The 15,340-nt window shown below is 41.2% G+C and overlaps 2 protein-coding genes across 5 annotated transcripts in view; one reads left to right on the plus strand and one right to left on the minus strand.

Annotated features, from left to right (window-relative positions):
• ITPKA (inositol-trisphosphate 3-kinase A) overlaps positions 1-4,831 on the plus strand; it is a 39,975-nt gene extending 35,144 nt beyond the window's left edge. For both annotated transcript variants that reach the window (XM_038137452.1, XM_038137453.1), the window contains one exon: positions 681-4,831. In XM_038137452.1, the coding sequence (XP_037993380.1) occupies positions 681-884 (204 nt within the window). In that variant the 3' untranslated portion in view covers positions 885-4,831. The remainder of the gene's footprint in view (positions 1-680) is intronic.
• A 17-nt stretch (positions 4,832-4,848) lies between these two features.
• The window catches only part of LTK (leukocyte receptor tyrosine kinase), a 92,981-nt gene continuing 82,489 nt past the window's right edge, over positions 4,849-15,340 (minus strand). For all 3 annotated transcript variants that reach the window (XM_038137450.1, XM_038137449.1, XM_038137451.1), the window contains 5 exons: positions 14,884-14,976; positions 14,173-14,274; positions 12,111-12,245; positions 11,690-11,780; positions 4,849-11,047 (listed from right to left, as the gene is read on the minus strand). In XM_038137450.1, the coding sequence (XP_037993378.1) occupies positions 10,274-11,047; positions 11,690-11,780; positions 12,111-12,245; positions 14,173-14,274; positions 14,884-14,976 (1,195 nt within the window). In that variant the 3' untranslated portion in view covers positions 4,849-10,273. The remainder of the gene's footprint in view (positions 11,048-11,689; positions 11,781-12,110; positions 12,246-14,172; positions 14,275-14,883; positions 14,977-15,340) is intronic.

Below are 15,340 nucleotides of genomic sequence, written 5' to 3' on the forward strand. Positions count from 1 at the left end.
GACATCCCAGCACTTATAGCTCTGGGCCACTGCATGGAGTAGTTTGTTAGTACCAGTTTCATATGGTTTTTCTAACCTGGATGTGCTCCAGTGGGAATTTACAGGGGAATGGCATCATGGAAGTTTGCATTTGGTACAGTAGTATTCAATTGTAGTTTGACAATGAAGGCTGTGTTACTTAAAATGGATTTATCTTGAAATACCATTTAATTCTGCTGTCTGTGTTCTCTGTGTGCTTTGCTGTGCAGAAGGCATCATTAGCATTGTGTTTTCTGCTTGTTAACAGCTCAAGATTTTGAGATTAGACATTTTATTTCACCTTGTTGATGCTCTCTTATCACTAGAGATATTTTTGTTAATCATGGGTCATGATCTGTCTTTGAAAGGAGTTATTGGTCTTTGCTGAATTGCTCAAATTGAGATCTGATGCTAAGTAAGATGAAAAATTGCTTTTCTTCCTTTTTTCTACTGAGTTCCTTTTCTTATCTACCCTCACATTTGTACCTTACTGATTGATACAGTTTTGCAAATGGGGCATCTAAATCATCAATTTATAAGTGCAGCCCAAAAGTCTGTTGAGTCACAGGTGAGCTGAGGAGATCATCTTAGCAGGAAGTGTTAATTGGTAGGAGAGGGCTGAAGATGTATTTTTAACTACATTGTCTCAATCTGTCTTCCAGGTTGTAGGAAGTTCACTACTTTTTGTACATGATGGCAGTGGGAATGCCAATGTGTGGCTGATCGATTTTGGAAAGACCACCCTTCTTCCTGACGGGCAGACACTGGATCACAGGATCCCCTGGCAAGAAGGCAACAGGGAGGATGGGTACTTGTTGGGATTGGACAATTTGATTGGCATCTTGGAAAGCATCACTGAAAGATGAGTTGGGAAAGGCACAAAACTTTCAGGGCTTCTCTGTAACTTTCTGCTTTACTGAAGTAGAAGGAAACTCAGTTAGAAGGAAACCTTTAACTCCAAACTCCTGAGGTTGTCAGTGCAGAGGGAGCTGCATCTAGAACCCAGCAGTCAGTGATCAAAGTTACTTTGCATCAGCCCTCTATGAACTTAAATGAATCACTCCAGATTGGTCTGTATTGCACCAGATGAACTTGAGACTGGTCCTCAGAGAATGAAGATATCCATACTCGGGAATCACACCAGCATGAGTCAAGAGGTCTGTGTGGTAAGCCAGAATGATTATGATTTCTGGCAAAATGGGACTCCAAATTACTTCTTAGAGAACCAGGACAAATGCTTGGGAACTCAGGGCAGGAAAAACGATTTTTCAGGGAACTGCATAGTTTTGAAACCAGATTGTGTTTTTTCCTCTCTAATTCCAAGTCCTCTTGCTCTTGTGTACGCCATAGGTTGGACCAACAACTTCTGCTACATTATGTTACAGAGTGAGCAAGGTGCAAATGGGTGATAATCACAAGAAACTGCGAGCAAAGAGAGACAGCAGTTTATAGTGGCTTGATGTGGCTAACTGCTGTTGACCATTTCTCCCCTTCCCTACCCTAGCCTTGCCTCTGTCCAAGAAAGGCCTTGTCTTTTTCTGTAGCCGCTCAGGAGATTACAAATACTCTAGGGAGAGAATAGCAGCCTATTGTCTCCAAAAACATTTGACTTTCCAGCTGGGTGGCTGTTGGATATGTTGCTAAGTTGGAGAGTCAGGCCTCTTGCAGCTGAACTGCAACTCTGAAAATCACTAATGGTCTTTCACAAACTAGTCAGGGAACTAAGTTGGTTTTTTTTCCCAAGGCTTGTTTATTTTTGGAGATAAAGCCCCTATACACATGCACACACTAGCAGTCAGCAACCACTGTGATCTCTTAAGATCATGATATGACTGTAAATGTGACTTCTTGGCCATGTGCCTCTTCTCAAATATGATGCTGCCACTTACATGTATAAAGTGGCACAGCAATCAGGGAGGTCGTGTTTCTGCATTCACAGCATTACATAATGGTGAGATAATTCCCAGGCATCCTTCCTCCAAGGTATCAGCTGTTAACTCCATGTAGTTTGGGTGAAGGAATGTCAATATAGTCCCCATCTGGAATCACAGGGTGATCTGTGCCTCATTATTTTGCTGTGACCCAAGCACAGCCACAGAAAACTCAGTTTCTAGGTTAAAACCAAGAAAGATTGAATTGTTTTCTTGCAATGACTTCACATACCTTCTCTGTTGGTTGCCTCTAGTCACTGGAACAATCTTTTACATACTGGCAATATAAACACTATCATTAGTCACATGTTGACTCACATGCCAGGTTTTAACGTGAAAAATGTGGTAATGTAGTTTTCACAATGCAGGTAAGAGTTACGTTACCAGTTGATGGTTAAAGCCCTTTCAATATGTAGAGGTAGTAGTGCACATTGATCAGAAATTCCTGTCTTTAGTTGGTTTCCTGTGCTCAGGAAAGAGTCTGAGAACTTTGGATGAAGGTGACTGCACTTCTGGGAAACTGCTGTTTCAATAATAGTTGAAATCATAAGCAAAAAAACCAAAACCCTATAGAGTCCAGATCTGGAATGAAATCTGCAATATTTGTAGTTAAAGTTGGACAGCCTTAAATAATTTCTAAAAGGAGTTACTTTGGGTAACACACTAAAGTGTGTTGCATACTAAAAGATCAGTCAGAGTTAATTACTTTTTCATAAACTCTAAACAAAACAGGAGTATTGAAAATTGAAGCTCAATTGTGACGTAAAAGTTAGATGACATAGAGTAGGTATTCTGTAGGAAGTAATGACATATGGAAATATTTCATCTTAAACCAAAAGTTGTCTGAAACTGGTAATTATTTTTGCAGTTCACTGCAAATTCAGACAACTTCTGTGACCTCCCAGAGTTTCTCTGTTTTATATTTATGGTAGTATGTTAATGAATTTTTCACTTAGTTTCAGAGTGTTTACATTAGGTTTTTTTTTGAAGTGACAGAACAGATGAAATCATTCCAGATGCCTCCTAACTTTTGAACTGCTGTGAGATGACAAATGAATCTGTAGTGAATTCCATACAGTTAAAAAAAAAGAAGTATTTCTCCTTTTCTGCAGCCAGCAAGTAAGCCATGGATAGCAGTGCCTAAGGAGAATAGCAATGCCTAAGGACAATAGCATGTAAATAGGTCTCACAGGCAGGAAATTCAATGACATTGCCTTTTTTATGAGACTGCAATTGCAAGCTGTCCTACCATAACTAAAAAGAATTATTAAAGTTAGAAATAAGATAAAGACAGAATTCAATTAGTGGTTTGCCTGATTAATCTTCAGAGTTAAATTTCTTTCTTCTGTTACCAGATATGTGGATCTTTTGCACCAATGTAACCTATTTTCTGGAGGGGAGATCTAAACAGTAGAGATAGGTGCTCAAATGTCAGTTGAGAGTTTAAGACAAACTTTTAGAATGACTGTTCAGTTTCAAAGGATAACTGGAACAATGTGTTATGAGTAGCTTCAAAGAAAACAACTCCTGGTAGCACCTGGCTGGTTTTGCAGTACATGGTCCTGGGAAAAAACATGGAGAAGGTTCGTTCCACTGCAGTAGCTGGAAAGGTCGGGGAAAAAGGAAAATCTCCTCTATAGCAGACACTGATCTGGAAACTCATTCTAGATGATGTAAGTTCTAGGAAGTTAGTTTTGAAATGGATCTTTGTCTTGCTAGGGGATTAGAAAGAAAGAAATCACAATCATCTGTTGCTGTTATGGGGAAGGAGAGAAAGGAGGCAGCTTTTCATAGCAAACTGCAAGTGTAGGACTTCAGCTGAGCACTGGAGCTCTAAGGAGCTGAGGCTGTGAGCTCAGGAGCAAACTGCCCAGGGTAAGTTGTAGGTTCCTTGTTTCTCATTGGGTGGCCCAGGGCGCCTGTCTATGGACACTCGCTAGTGTGAGGAAGCAGCATGGCCTTCTTTCACTATGGGGTGAGTTGTGTTGAATAAGCTTATATTTACCAGAGGGTCAACATGGTGCACGTGCACAGGCGTGTAACACACGGGGAGCTGATGCATGGTAACCAAGGAATTTGTTCACATGCAGGTCCAGAATGTTGTTCATTAATGCATCTGCTGAGATAGTGCCTCACTCTGGAGACAATGAGTACATGTGATTCCACAGCAGGGTCAGAGGTGCTAGCCTAGAGGCACTTTGGTGCTGAACAGATGACCTCTGACTTAGGCTCCAAGGTCCTTAAACTCACTAGTTAGATGCAGCAGTGCTGTAGCTGCTGCATTCCTGTGTGAATCAAGAAGTAGGACTAGGACTTCTCTGCCTCAACTTCATAATTGACTTGTTTTTTTTTTTTTGGCCTTGGACAACTCTCCTAGGCATTGTTTTGTTCTAATTTTACAGATGGGAATAGACCTACTTATCTTGTGGTAGTGGTGTGAGACTCTCCTTCATTAGTGCCTGCAAGCTGCTGTGAGATTCTTTGGAGGAAGGTGCAATATAGAAAAAATTCATAGAGATAGATCAAATAAGTTTAAAAATTATGGATGTTGAGGCCCCACAGAGATATAAATTTGGCTGAAATTTAACCAAAGTGGTAAAACCTAAATCCCTCTAAATTTTGTACAGAGAGGTATCACTTAATGTCGGATCCAGTTCCTGTTAAAGGGAAAGATTTCAATGTATCTCAGAGGGCTTTTGCTACTTTTTTATTGCTGTTGTTATTATTTGTTATTCTTAAGGTACTGAGATCAAATGGCCTGTATCATCCACATGCATCCGTTTTGAACACTACAATGCAATGCTGACATTGACTGTATTGGATGAGTGTTTGTTACTCTGAAGTGTGTATGCTACTAAATAAATCAGACTGGAGGAAAAAAAGACATCTACTGCATCTACTGTGATTTGGTCATGGGAGAATAATATCTTTTCTTCAAGAATTTCTTTAGGGAAGGGAGAAAAACAGTATGTTTCACTGCGTTTAGTCTTTACCATGTGGTACTTCCTAAAGCAAAACCAGAAGCCAAATGGTGGAGCTTGGTTCCAAAACCTATTGGTGTTACCTTTAGAACCTGATTCACACAAAGCTTGTCAGCTTCCTTCAAGGTAAGGTCTGTCTCAGAAATCTCAGTGAATAGCCTACAGCTAAAAAAAAAGTGCACCAAGAGGCACTTGTCAGACTCAGAGCACTAAACTGTTCCCTTGGGCAGTTTTGTGTGGACCCAGGGAAGAAGCGCTCAACTCTCTAGGACTGGCAGCACTTCTCAGCAAGAGAGAGTGTATTCTTACCACAGAGAGTGTGCAAAGAGTACTTATAAGAGAGGGAAACAAATATCCACCATTAGTGTCTCTTTATTTTGTGTTGCAAATATAGAAATATACACTTGTCTAGCTTTAAATTGCATAGAAGCAGGCGTGACATCTACTTGTGAACAGTAGTCACCCAGAAAGGTAATTTGGCAGAAGTGCTGCCTTGGTCAGAGGTGATGACAAAACAAAAGCTATTCACGTGCCTTTTCCATTTGTGTGGTGTGATGGGAAGACGTTAGGCATGGTATCACTAGGGTCTCTGCGTGGGATTGAGAAGGGTGGACAGCCAAGAGGAGAGAGCACAGCCATGCCTACAGGAGAAACTCTCTCACACAGCTCAAGGAAGTCTGGTCCCTTTCTGACACAGCTGTGGAGATGCAAATACATCAGTGGGGGAAAAAGTATTCCCAGCAGCAGCAATTTCTTCTCTTTCAGTAAAGTAGGGAGAGTGCTTGAAGGTGAAGTTATACTTGCAAAAGCCCGTAACTATTTTAGCACCCTTGGAAAGCTTTCTTAGTGCACACCAGCCCATGGGCAGTTTAACTGAGAATGTAGCTCAGGAAAAGGATTGTATGAGGGGAGACACCTTAAATCTGTGCAATTAAAAATTCTGTTTGTTTAAAGGAAAACATGAAGATGCAAAGCATTTATATTGAGGAGAGAAGGATTACAAAGAAATGAGAAGCAGGACTATCAACAAATGTGAAAAAGCAGAGAAAGACAAATTGAAATTTCCATTATTGTTTCATCTTCTGTTAATCACTCCCTTCTTTAAAATATGAGGTTGTGTGAAGCAACGTTAAGTATTAATGCTAAGCAGTCAAAAAACAACTATATACATACAATTAAAAACCAATTTGGTAATGTTAAAAGACAGACGCCTATCAGGAAGAGCAATTTATAACAACCCTATAAATGGCTGATTCTGCAGTAGGGAAGTAGTGGAGGACTTCACATGGATTATAGGACTGAATTAATCCCAGATCTCCAGCTCATGTCATTCCTCTAGGAAACAAAATTGGGTTTTGGCTTCCTGTTTCCAAATTAATCTAATTTTAACACTATGGGTTTAACTCATTGGTGATGCACTAAAAATGTCTCCTTAATAAAAAGCAGTTACATTTTGCAGTGCTAGCAGTTGAGCACTATGAAATCTCTGATTGTTTGTACAATCTCTGATTGTACAAACAGTAAGTTTCAGTCTCAGAAATGAAGGACTGAAGGTCGTAGTGTGTATCACTGTAATTGTTATTTTTTCTTTTGAGATAAAATGGTTTGTACAGTATGTAACATTCAACTTCGCAACAGGACAAATACTAACATTATTTCTTCTGGGATATTAATCAAAAATTCATTGTGATGGTTTTTAAACAACATCTAAAAAAAGATTGTTACAGGTCAAAGATTCATGGCAATATGCTGACAGAAGATCATTCCATTTGGGAGAGTTAAGACCATTGAGGTTGCTAATGCAGATTCTTTTAAAATTCCGAGCTCTTTCTTTCAGTGCCCATTTGGTACCTGCATCTCCATCTCTTGTCTTTTTAGAAAAGACTGCATCTGGCTCAGTGCAGCCCTGAGCTAAATGCTGTTGTAAACCATCAGAGTCTGCTTTGGAAATAAATAATCAGTATATGCTTACTCTATTCTTACAGTTGCTCTTCAACATCCCACTCTTGATCACTCTTAGGGATAAGATCCTGGTCAGGATAGAAGTCTGTTCAGTCTCAGTGCAACTTTGTCTGTATGTTTCCTGTAAATGAGTACCTTGATGCAACTGTTCAGTAAAATCAGGTATTTGTCTGATGTGCTGGACTTGCACTTTATTTATAAGATGAAGGCATAGCTGCAGCCAAGACTGCCCCTGGCACTGGTTATAGAACTGTGCTCTCCTCTCACTTCACTTTTCAATAGCTTCCCTGGTTTTATCCACTACTGGCCTTTCTAAATTTGTGAGTTATGTTGAGGCAAGTGCTTCATGGGAAAAACAGTGGTAGCTCAAGCTGGGTAACCATCTGGACAGTAGAGATCATGCCTGCTTCTCACTGGAATCTTGGGATATTTTATAGTCATTTAAAAATATGAAGAACTGTCTTCTCTCTGCTACTTCATTAAAAGTCTCTGAGAAGGTAGTACAGTTATTGTCCCATGGCTTCTGAACAAGCCAGTATTTCACTGTTATTGCCACCAGTTTCCTGCCCCTGTTAATGGCTGAGGAGAATTGAAAGCAGAGTCATAATGGGCCTGCAAAAGCATGGCCATGACCATCAGTGCTCTGCTCAGGACAGACAAGGGCTGAAGAATGAGCTGGCATCACATCCACTGCAGCTGAGCCACGTTCACTGCACTCTGCTGTGGCCTTATATTCAGGGAGGAAGGGGCCAAGTTGCTGGCACCAAGTCACCACTACTGTAAAGTTTGATAGGTCATCTTTTTTGGGGAAAAAAACCTACTAATGTATGAACCATAAAAGTAATACAATCTGAAAGGTAAGGACAAACTGATGAAATTCCAATTAGTTAAAAGTAAATGCATTTATTTTTGACTAGCATGGTCCAGAGGTGGCCAGTCTGAAATATGACCAAAAATATTAGCCTTTGCAGGAGGAAAGAATGAGAAAGTTTCCTGCTAAATGGGCTCTTCTGCCTCATCCAACTGGGCTGTAGCAACTCCTGGATATAAGACAGGACAGGCAATGAACTAAATGTGAGAGAAGCTAGAGAGCTAAAGCAAAGGTGAAATGGGAAGAAGGGAATGAGGCAAGGTCATTCATCTGCCATGGTCACTGAACCCATCAGTCCCCACACTTCTGTTGAAATTTGCCCCACACAGAGGGACCCGTCTCTTCTGACTATTTGTCATTTTACAAAACTACGGATTTAGAATTATTTCCACACCATATGTGGGTCTTTGCTGAAAGGTGGCCATCATCACCCTTTATGTCTGGAAATCATAGAAGGATTGGTGTGGAAAGAGACCTCCAAAGATCATCTAGTGCAACCTCTCTGCTCAAGTAGGTTTACCTACAGCAGGTTGCACAGGACCATGTCTGGGTGGGTTTTGAGTGTCTCCAGAGCAGGAGACTACACAGCCTCTCTGGGCTACCTGTTTCAGTGCTCTGTCACCCGCAACGTAAACAAGTGGTTTTTTTCATACTCAGGTAGAATGTCCTATGTTTCAGTTTGTGCCTGTTGTCCCTTGTCCTGTTGCTGGGTGCCACTAAAATGAGTCTGCTCCCATCCTCTTGACACCTGCTCTTAAGATATTTGTATGGTCTGAATTGACATTGTATAAAACTGTCCATTCTAAAGTCAAAGGCCTAAAACTATACAAAGTGTGGAACAGATAGAAAGTCAGACCAATAAAGCATAAACCTGTGCTGAAGATGCCTTTCACTGAGGATGGATTCAGACTCTTCACTCTATGATTTTCCTTACCACAGTTCAGTAGTGTCCAGCCTGACTGATGTAAAGGACAGGAAGTCTGTGGTCAAAGCCAGCCATCACCTGCTAGCCTGCGCCTTCAGGCTGATGCAGCTGATCACGAAGCATAAAGCATATACCAGAGAACCTCTTGCCTCAGAAAGGAATTGGAGAAGTCTACAACTGGCATCTCACTACACAACTTGATTACACACACAGACACCATGTAATTTGCCACTGTAGGTCACACCGTAGGTGTGACATTCAGGAGTGGTACAAGAACAGAATGCTTCCAAGACTGTTCAGACTTAAACCAAATTATTTGCCTTTTCAGTCTCCTTATTTTGCAGTTTTAATCCGCAAACATGAATTTATTAGATCCTAAACAACTGAAGAAAACCCTAGAAATGAGCTGTCTTGGAAACAAATGACTACCTTTATGAGCAAGTCTGCACTTGCCAGGCAAGGAACAATTACTACCTGCTCAGCTGTGTGAAGCCATGTCATGGCTTTAGCTTTCTCAAGTGGTTGAGCTATTCTACTTTCCTGTAAAAAGAACACCCTAAGTGAGGTTTGCATTAGATTTCCCTTCACTATTCCTCTCCTTTGCATTACTTTCTACCTCAGAGTATTAAAACCAAGAACTCTATCATACCAAATACTAGATAGTTACCCAAGAACCTCAGCTAAGTTCTTACCAACACAGCACAGAGAATTAATGCTGAATATCAAAATACTTACAAAAATGAAGTTCATTTTAAGTAAAGTCCATTAAAAGATAAAGACAGTCTATTTCTCATCACACCATGTAGCTCACCCTTCCTTGAAAAACCACCTGCCCCTTCGATGCCAGGAGCTGTGAGGAAAGCAACACCATGAGGCAAGCAGTACTTTTCCTTCACTACTCAAAGGAATATTATCAGCTCCACCAGCTACTGCTTTTTTTAATGGTAAATGTTTTCCTCTTCATTGCTTGTTTACAAAGCACATGCTCAGAGGAGCCTGATTTTTTTCTTCATTCTTCCTACTGCTTCCAATTTGAGCAATAGCTTCCACAAGGTCTACTAATAAAACAGATGCAAATGTGGCTGCTATTTTTTTTTACTTCCCTTATAGTGCATAAGCATTAGTAATTCACCAGGACTGTAAAAAGCTCTCAGGAATGTAGCAGCCTTTGCAAGTTGGTTGCTGCTGGCACAGCACACATTTTTAGATTCTTGGTTCAGAAAGAAGCACAACCTGTGTTGGTCATTATTTCCATCCAAATACTGCAGCTGGATGGTAGGTCCATTTCTTTTCACCTGAGCAGATTGAAAAGCGGTTCTTTCCTAAGGAACTGTACTCTGAATCAGACAAACAATGCCGTTGTTCTCCACTTCTAAGCTGGTTCAGTGGAACACATTTGAAGGACAGAGACAGAAATGCAAGTGTCTTTAACAATGTGGGATCCAGCAGGTAGACAGAGGAAGCAGAACATTGCTGATGTTGAAACTTCACCCATCTGATGGAACTAAAGTGGAGGAAGTTAGTGAAATAGGAAGCAGTCCTTCCAGACACACACATTCCTTGATCTTTGGAAGAACCATTTCTACTATACTGGAGTAACACTCAGGTCATCTGACAAAGACAGACCAGAGTCTCTCTCTCTTGATGTTTTCTCTTTTTTACAAAAAGGCTTTTCATCTCTGTGCAGACTGGAGCTCCTTAGCACAGCTGCTCTGACCTCTGCCAAGGCTGATGGCTGGTGCTCGGCACTATAGCATAGGTCATCATAAGCATAATTTACATTGCCACAGGGGAAAGTCTGGAGTTTCACCAGTTCAATCCCACTGATATCCAGGTGAGGGCAGTTACTTTGACTTGGAGATGCTGGAGATGCCCGAGAGCTAGGAGAACTGCAATTTCCATCAAAGCCTGAATCTTCCCGCTCTGGATTTGCTTTGAGCTTGGAGCTGGGACTGAAGTGACAGATATTCTCTAGCACCCATGACCCATATGTTGGGTTCCAAAGATTTTTTGTTTTGTTTTTAAGTCTATGGGCGGATGGGTTGCTAGGCTCCAGCTTCTGGTTTGAGGTCTGCTGGAACCATGACCCACTGTTGAAATCACTGAGGCATGGCAGGCTGGGCCCTCGGGCAGTCCGATTGCTCAGGTTCTCCACCAGAAGCTCTTGCGGACATTGTACAAGTTTGTGCCCAGCATGGTGGGATGCCAGTGTCTTAGGTGCTGTCTGAGGGGTGAGAGAAGGGCTTACTAGCAGTGGCACTATCCCACTGGAAATGTTTGGGCGCATGACCATACTGCCTTCATCCTCTGGTGCAGGGCTACACTCCATGGGCAGCTCAGTGTTGATCACATCAGGGTCCTGAAAAAGAGAGACAAGAATCTGTTACATGTTCAGGGTGACTGTCACCAGTTTGGGCAATACTCCTGCACATCACACTAGGTGATATGTTCCATCTGGACATCACATGCTGTTGAGACTTACATGTCTCCTTTGAGAAGAAACTGTGCTTCATTGAAATCAGTGACTAAGCTGGGGGTCTGTAGTATAAAATTTCTCTTTTGAGAAGTTGGATCCAGACCTGTAGCTGTTAAATGCTACCGGATGGTGAACTCACTGTGCCATTTCATTCCCCCTCTCCACTCCGTAGCTATTCAGCTGTGCCTTTTGAGCAACATTAGGCAAGGTCAGAATATGGACCTTGAAAGAGATCTAAATACCTTTCCATCACAAAATGAAGGACATTTTGCAAGTGAACAAGCGGAGAAGCTAAAAGCATCCATTTACACAGTGTATGCTCATTATGGCTGGGAGGAAGATGGGAGAGTGAGGATGGACACTGGAAAAGAGCCAACAGCACCACCATGTTGCTAGTTACGTTACTAGTAACATAATTACATCAGTCTGCCAGGACCCTTCACTTGCCTTAGGGTCTAAAGCTAATGTCTTTGAATAGTTGGCATTCAATGAATTATCATCCACCTGGATACCAAAGACCAGTACCTGGGTGCAATACTTGATCCTTTCCAGAATGGTAGAGAAGTTTGGCCGATACTCCGGACTGTGCTGCCAGCACTGTGTCATGATCCGGTACCTTAAAGTTAAAAAAAGAAAAAAAAAATTAATCAAGATTATTCTGTATAAAGTGATCAGGAGTCCAAGGTACACTTGGTACATGGCTCAAAAAAGAGTGCAAAAGTGGATCTATCATTTCTATATCCCTGGATCCTGCCTGATTGGGGACCTGCTATTTACAGCAAATCCTGTAGTGTTCTAAGCTGCATGCAAGAGGCAGTAGCTCAAGACATATTTAGCAATACCCACCTAACACAGAGGACAATCACCATTCCCTGAGTAGAGGTGTCTTTATCCATGTTTTTGACATGCACTCTACCTTGGCTTGTGAGAGTAAGGAAATACTCACACTGGCCCTGGACAGTTTTTTGGTGGATCCATTCTTCCTCCACTGGTGACAAATTCCAGCACTTCTTGATTGGTTTTGCAAGGGTAGGGCATGTAGCCTAGGGAGAAAATCTCCCAAAGCAGCACTCCAAAGGACCTGTGTCAGAAACCAACCAAAAATACCAATCAGGTTTCATTTGTGCTCCACAAGCCTAGCTTGTAGCTGTGTAGGCAACACCAGAGCAGTGACCTTTCAAAGCTGCAGTCCAATGACAGTAATATGCAATTAGTGTGATTGAGTCAATGTTTACGTAAGAAGACACTCCAATCAATCAAAACCTTTGCTCAAGCTCCAAAACAAGTTTTGCAGAGGTTTCAAAATATTTAGTAACTCTGAAGGTGCTCTTTCTGCTGCATTCATTATTAGTGGAGCAGGAAATGCCAAAGCACCCTTGACTGTGTATGGTCTAACTAAAAAGAACTGTTAGATCTGGCATGGATGTTTCTTGCCTTAGTTGGGAAAGCTTGAGATGTTTGTGTTGAGGAATACATTTGGTGCTGGTAATTTGGCTGCAGGTTGAGCTCTGGGTGGCAGAAGCCCAAGGCAAGAGGCTGTCATCTGGCACCGACCCTCTGCAAAACATGGGACGAGGACCTGTGGCATCTCCAGGTGACCAAACACTTATAGACACAGCAGGAGCCAGTGACTCCAGACTTTGGCACATTCAGACTGTGAGGGTATAAAAGCCCAGGGCTTCCTTTGTTTGGGGCCCCTCCTCAAAGGAAGGAGCTCAAGTCGTTCTTTTGTTACTGCATCTTGATTAAATTATTTTAAGTATCCCGACCTCTGAGGCCCTGCTATGGGAAACCTGGGGCCAACCTGGTAAGGAAACCTGGTCTGATTGTGAGTGTGGGGGTGTAGCTGTAAAGGGGCCTCTACCCAGCTCAAGTGGTGCAAGTGTGACTTCTGGAGTGGCTCCTACATGGTCAGACAGGGACCTTCAAATGTTTCCTTAATATTTGAATCAGTGTTTCAGAACAAGATGCTCAAGTATAAAATCAAGGGAGAGACATCCATGAAAGGCAGCAGCATTTCTGATTTGGTTGTGCTTTTTTTACATCCACAGGTCAGATAGTGCCACTAGGAATTATGTATGACTTAGACAAAAGGAAGTCAAGAGAATTCTGCCAGGATGTCAGCAGGGTCAGAATTTTCAGTCACTTTTTGCTACAAAGGTCAAAGTAATTTCCAGTATATGCATGTTACTTATAATAGCTGATCACAGGAACTGTGGCACTTTCCTCCAAAATATTTAGTGCTGGCTGCTCACAGCTAGGCGCTGATAAGCAATCCTTGTCTTCCGGCATCGCTAACAACTTCAGGAAACTGGGTCAGTGTGGCATTTGAGGGAATGCCTCAGTACAGCATATTGAAGGATCTGCTGTACAGAGAAAGAAGCGTTCTTAAGCAACTGGAAAGCTTCCATACCCCAGCACCTGTGCATGAATGTGCTACTGTTGAGGGGGTGCTTATTTTTAAGAAAGCTCAAGTTGTATGAGAAATCAGTATATAAATATTGTTTCCTCAGCAACCAGCAAGGACTTCTGATTAAACCTGCTGTCATATGCAACCTATATGCAACAAGAAAAAATATAAAAAAAAGTAATCCTGGGTGGTACAGAGAGTGTAATTTACAAGGGATATAAGCAGACCCTGTCACTGATGGAAACTGGAAATTTCTGAAGGCTGAGGGAAGTATTTGATGATATTTGTGTCAATTTTTAACTGCGACTTCCTGAGAATCTAATCTGCTTTTGCCTTTTACTTCTTGATTGGCTTTTTGTGATATTCTACTTTTATGAATAGCAAATTTTTATTACCTCTATTTACATTCGACATTTAAATTCTTATTCTGGATTCTTTAGCCATACTTCTACTGAATGCAGTGGGAAGACTTACTGTATTTCTCTGGGAAATTCAGACTTTTTTAAGGTTACTGCTGAGCACACTTTTTTTTTCTTGAGCAGTACATTTCTTGATGCTTTTTAGTGAGTAGCAGAAGTAATTAAAAGACATTTATTACCAGGTGTCAGTCTTGGAGGTGAAAATGCCCTCTAGAAAAGCTTCTGGTGGCATCCACTTGACAGGAAGCATGGCTCTTCCTCCCTTGCGGTAGTAACTTGCTCTGGGAAAGATGAAATACACAGAGAATGTCACACTGCCTGAAAGGGCTTCGATACAGAAAAGATCTTATCACCACAGTAACAGCAGCTGGGGATTGCAAGTAACAGTGGGGGCCAAGTGAGAAAAAGGAAAAGTCATCAACACAAACAGTGCTTTGAAGCAGGATTTTATATCTTCTTTGCAACTGAGATGGAAACCAAGGATGTTCTTGTGCACAGCTGAAGACATCAAACTTGCCAATGTTTTGCACAGGGTGTTGATGTGGCAAGTCTTCATGACATCATGAAGTGATAATTATGGTTGCTGGGGGGGGTTTTAATTTTAATTTAAATTTAAGATTATTTATGATCAAATAGCTAATAAATTTGCCTGTGCTTGGTTTAGTGTCCAAAAGTGTTTGTAGTTTCCTGGGACCACAGTTGAAGTGGATTGGTTCATAAGCATACACCTGTTAATTTACAGTCTGTTAACACAAGTTAGTTAACTGCTCATCAAATTCAGACCCCTAATGGCTGAATCCACTGCTTCACATATCATGAAACAGTTACAACCTGTCATAATTATACAGATTACTGAGTTACTCACAGAACTGAAATTGACCTTCACTTACCTGTAAATATCCCTGGCCATTCCAAAGTCACCAATTTTGGCTATTCGTCCTGCTCCAGTACAGGTCAAAAGGCAATTCCTTGCAGCTATATCTCTTAAAAAAAATTAAAATTAATTCTAATTCTAAACTCTTAAGTAGTTAAAGGAATAAAGAAAAAGGATTAGACCCACTCCTGCAAATCTTACTTGAGTAATCTTTAAACAAATGTGAAGAGCCCTGTTAAAATATGAAAGAATTCCAGTTACATTATCATTTTCGTTAATCACAGTTCTTAAACTGTATTTGAATTATATCTTCTACCCAGCATCTGCCAAGCTGTCCCCATTCACACCTTCTTTCACTAAGACAGAAAACAGCATCTGTATCAGAAGAGGAACAGACCTAGCCTCTTTTGCTTCAACCACATTATGACAGATTTCTTTCTCGCTCTATTTTTTTTAAAGAGGGACATCTCAGC

The sequence above is a fragment of the Motacilla alba genome, chromosome 5 (assembly GCF_015832195.1).
Source record: "Motacilla alba alba isolate MOTALB_02 chromosome 5, Motacilla_alba_V1.0_pri, whole genome shotgun sequence".
NCBI classification, from domain to species: Eukaryota; Metazoa; Chordata; class Aves; order Passeriformes; family Motacillidae; genus Motacilla; species Motacilla alba.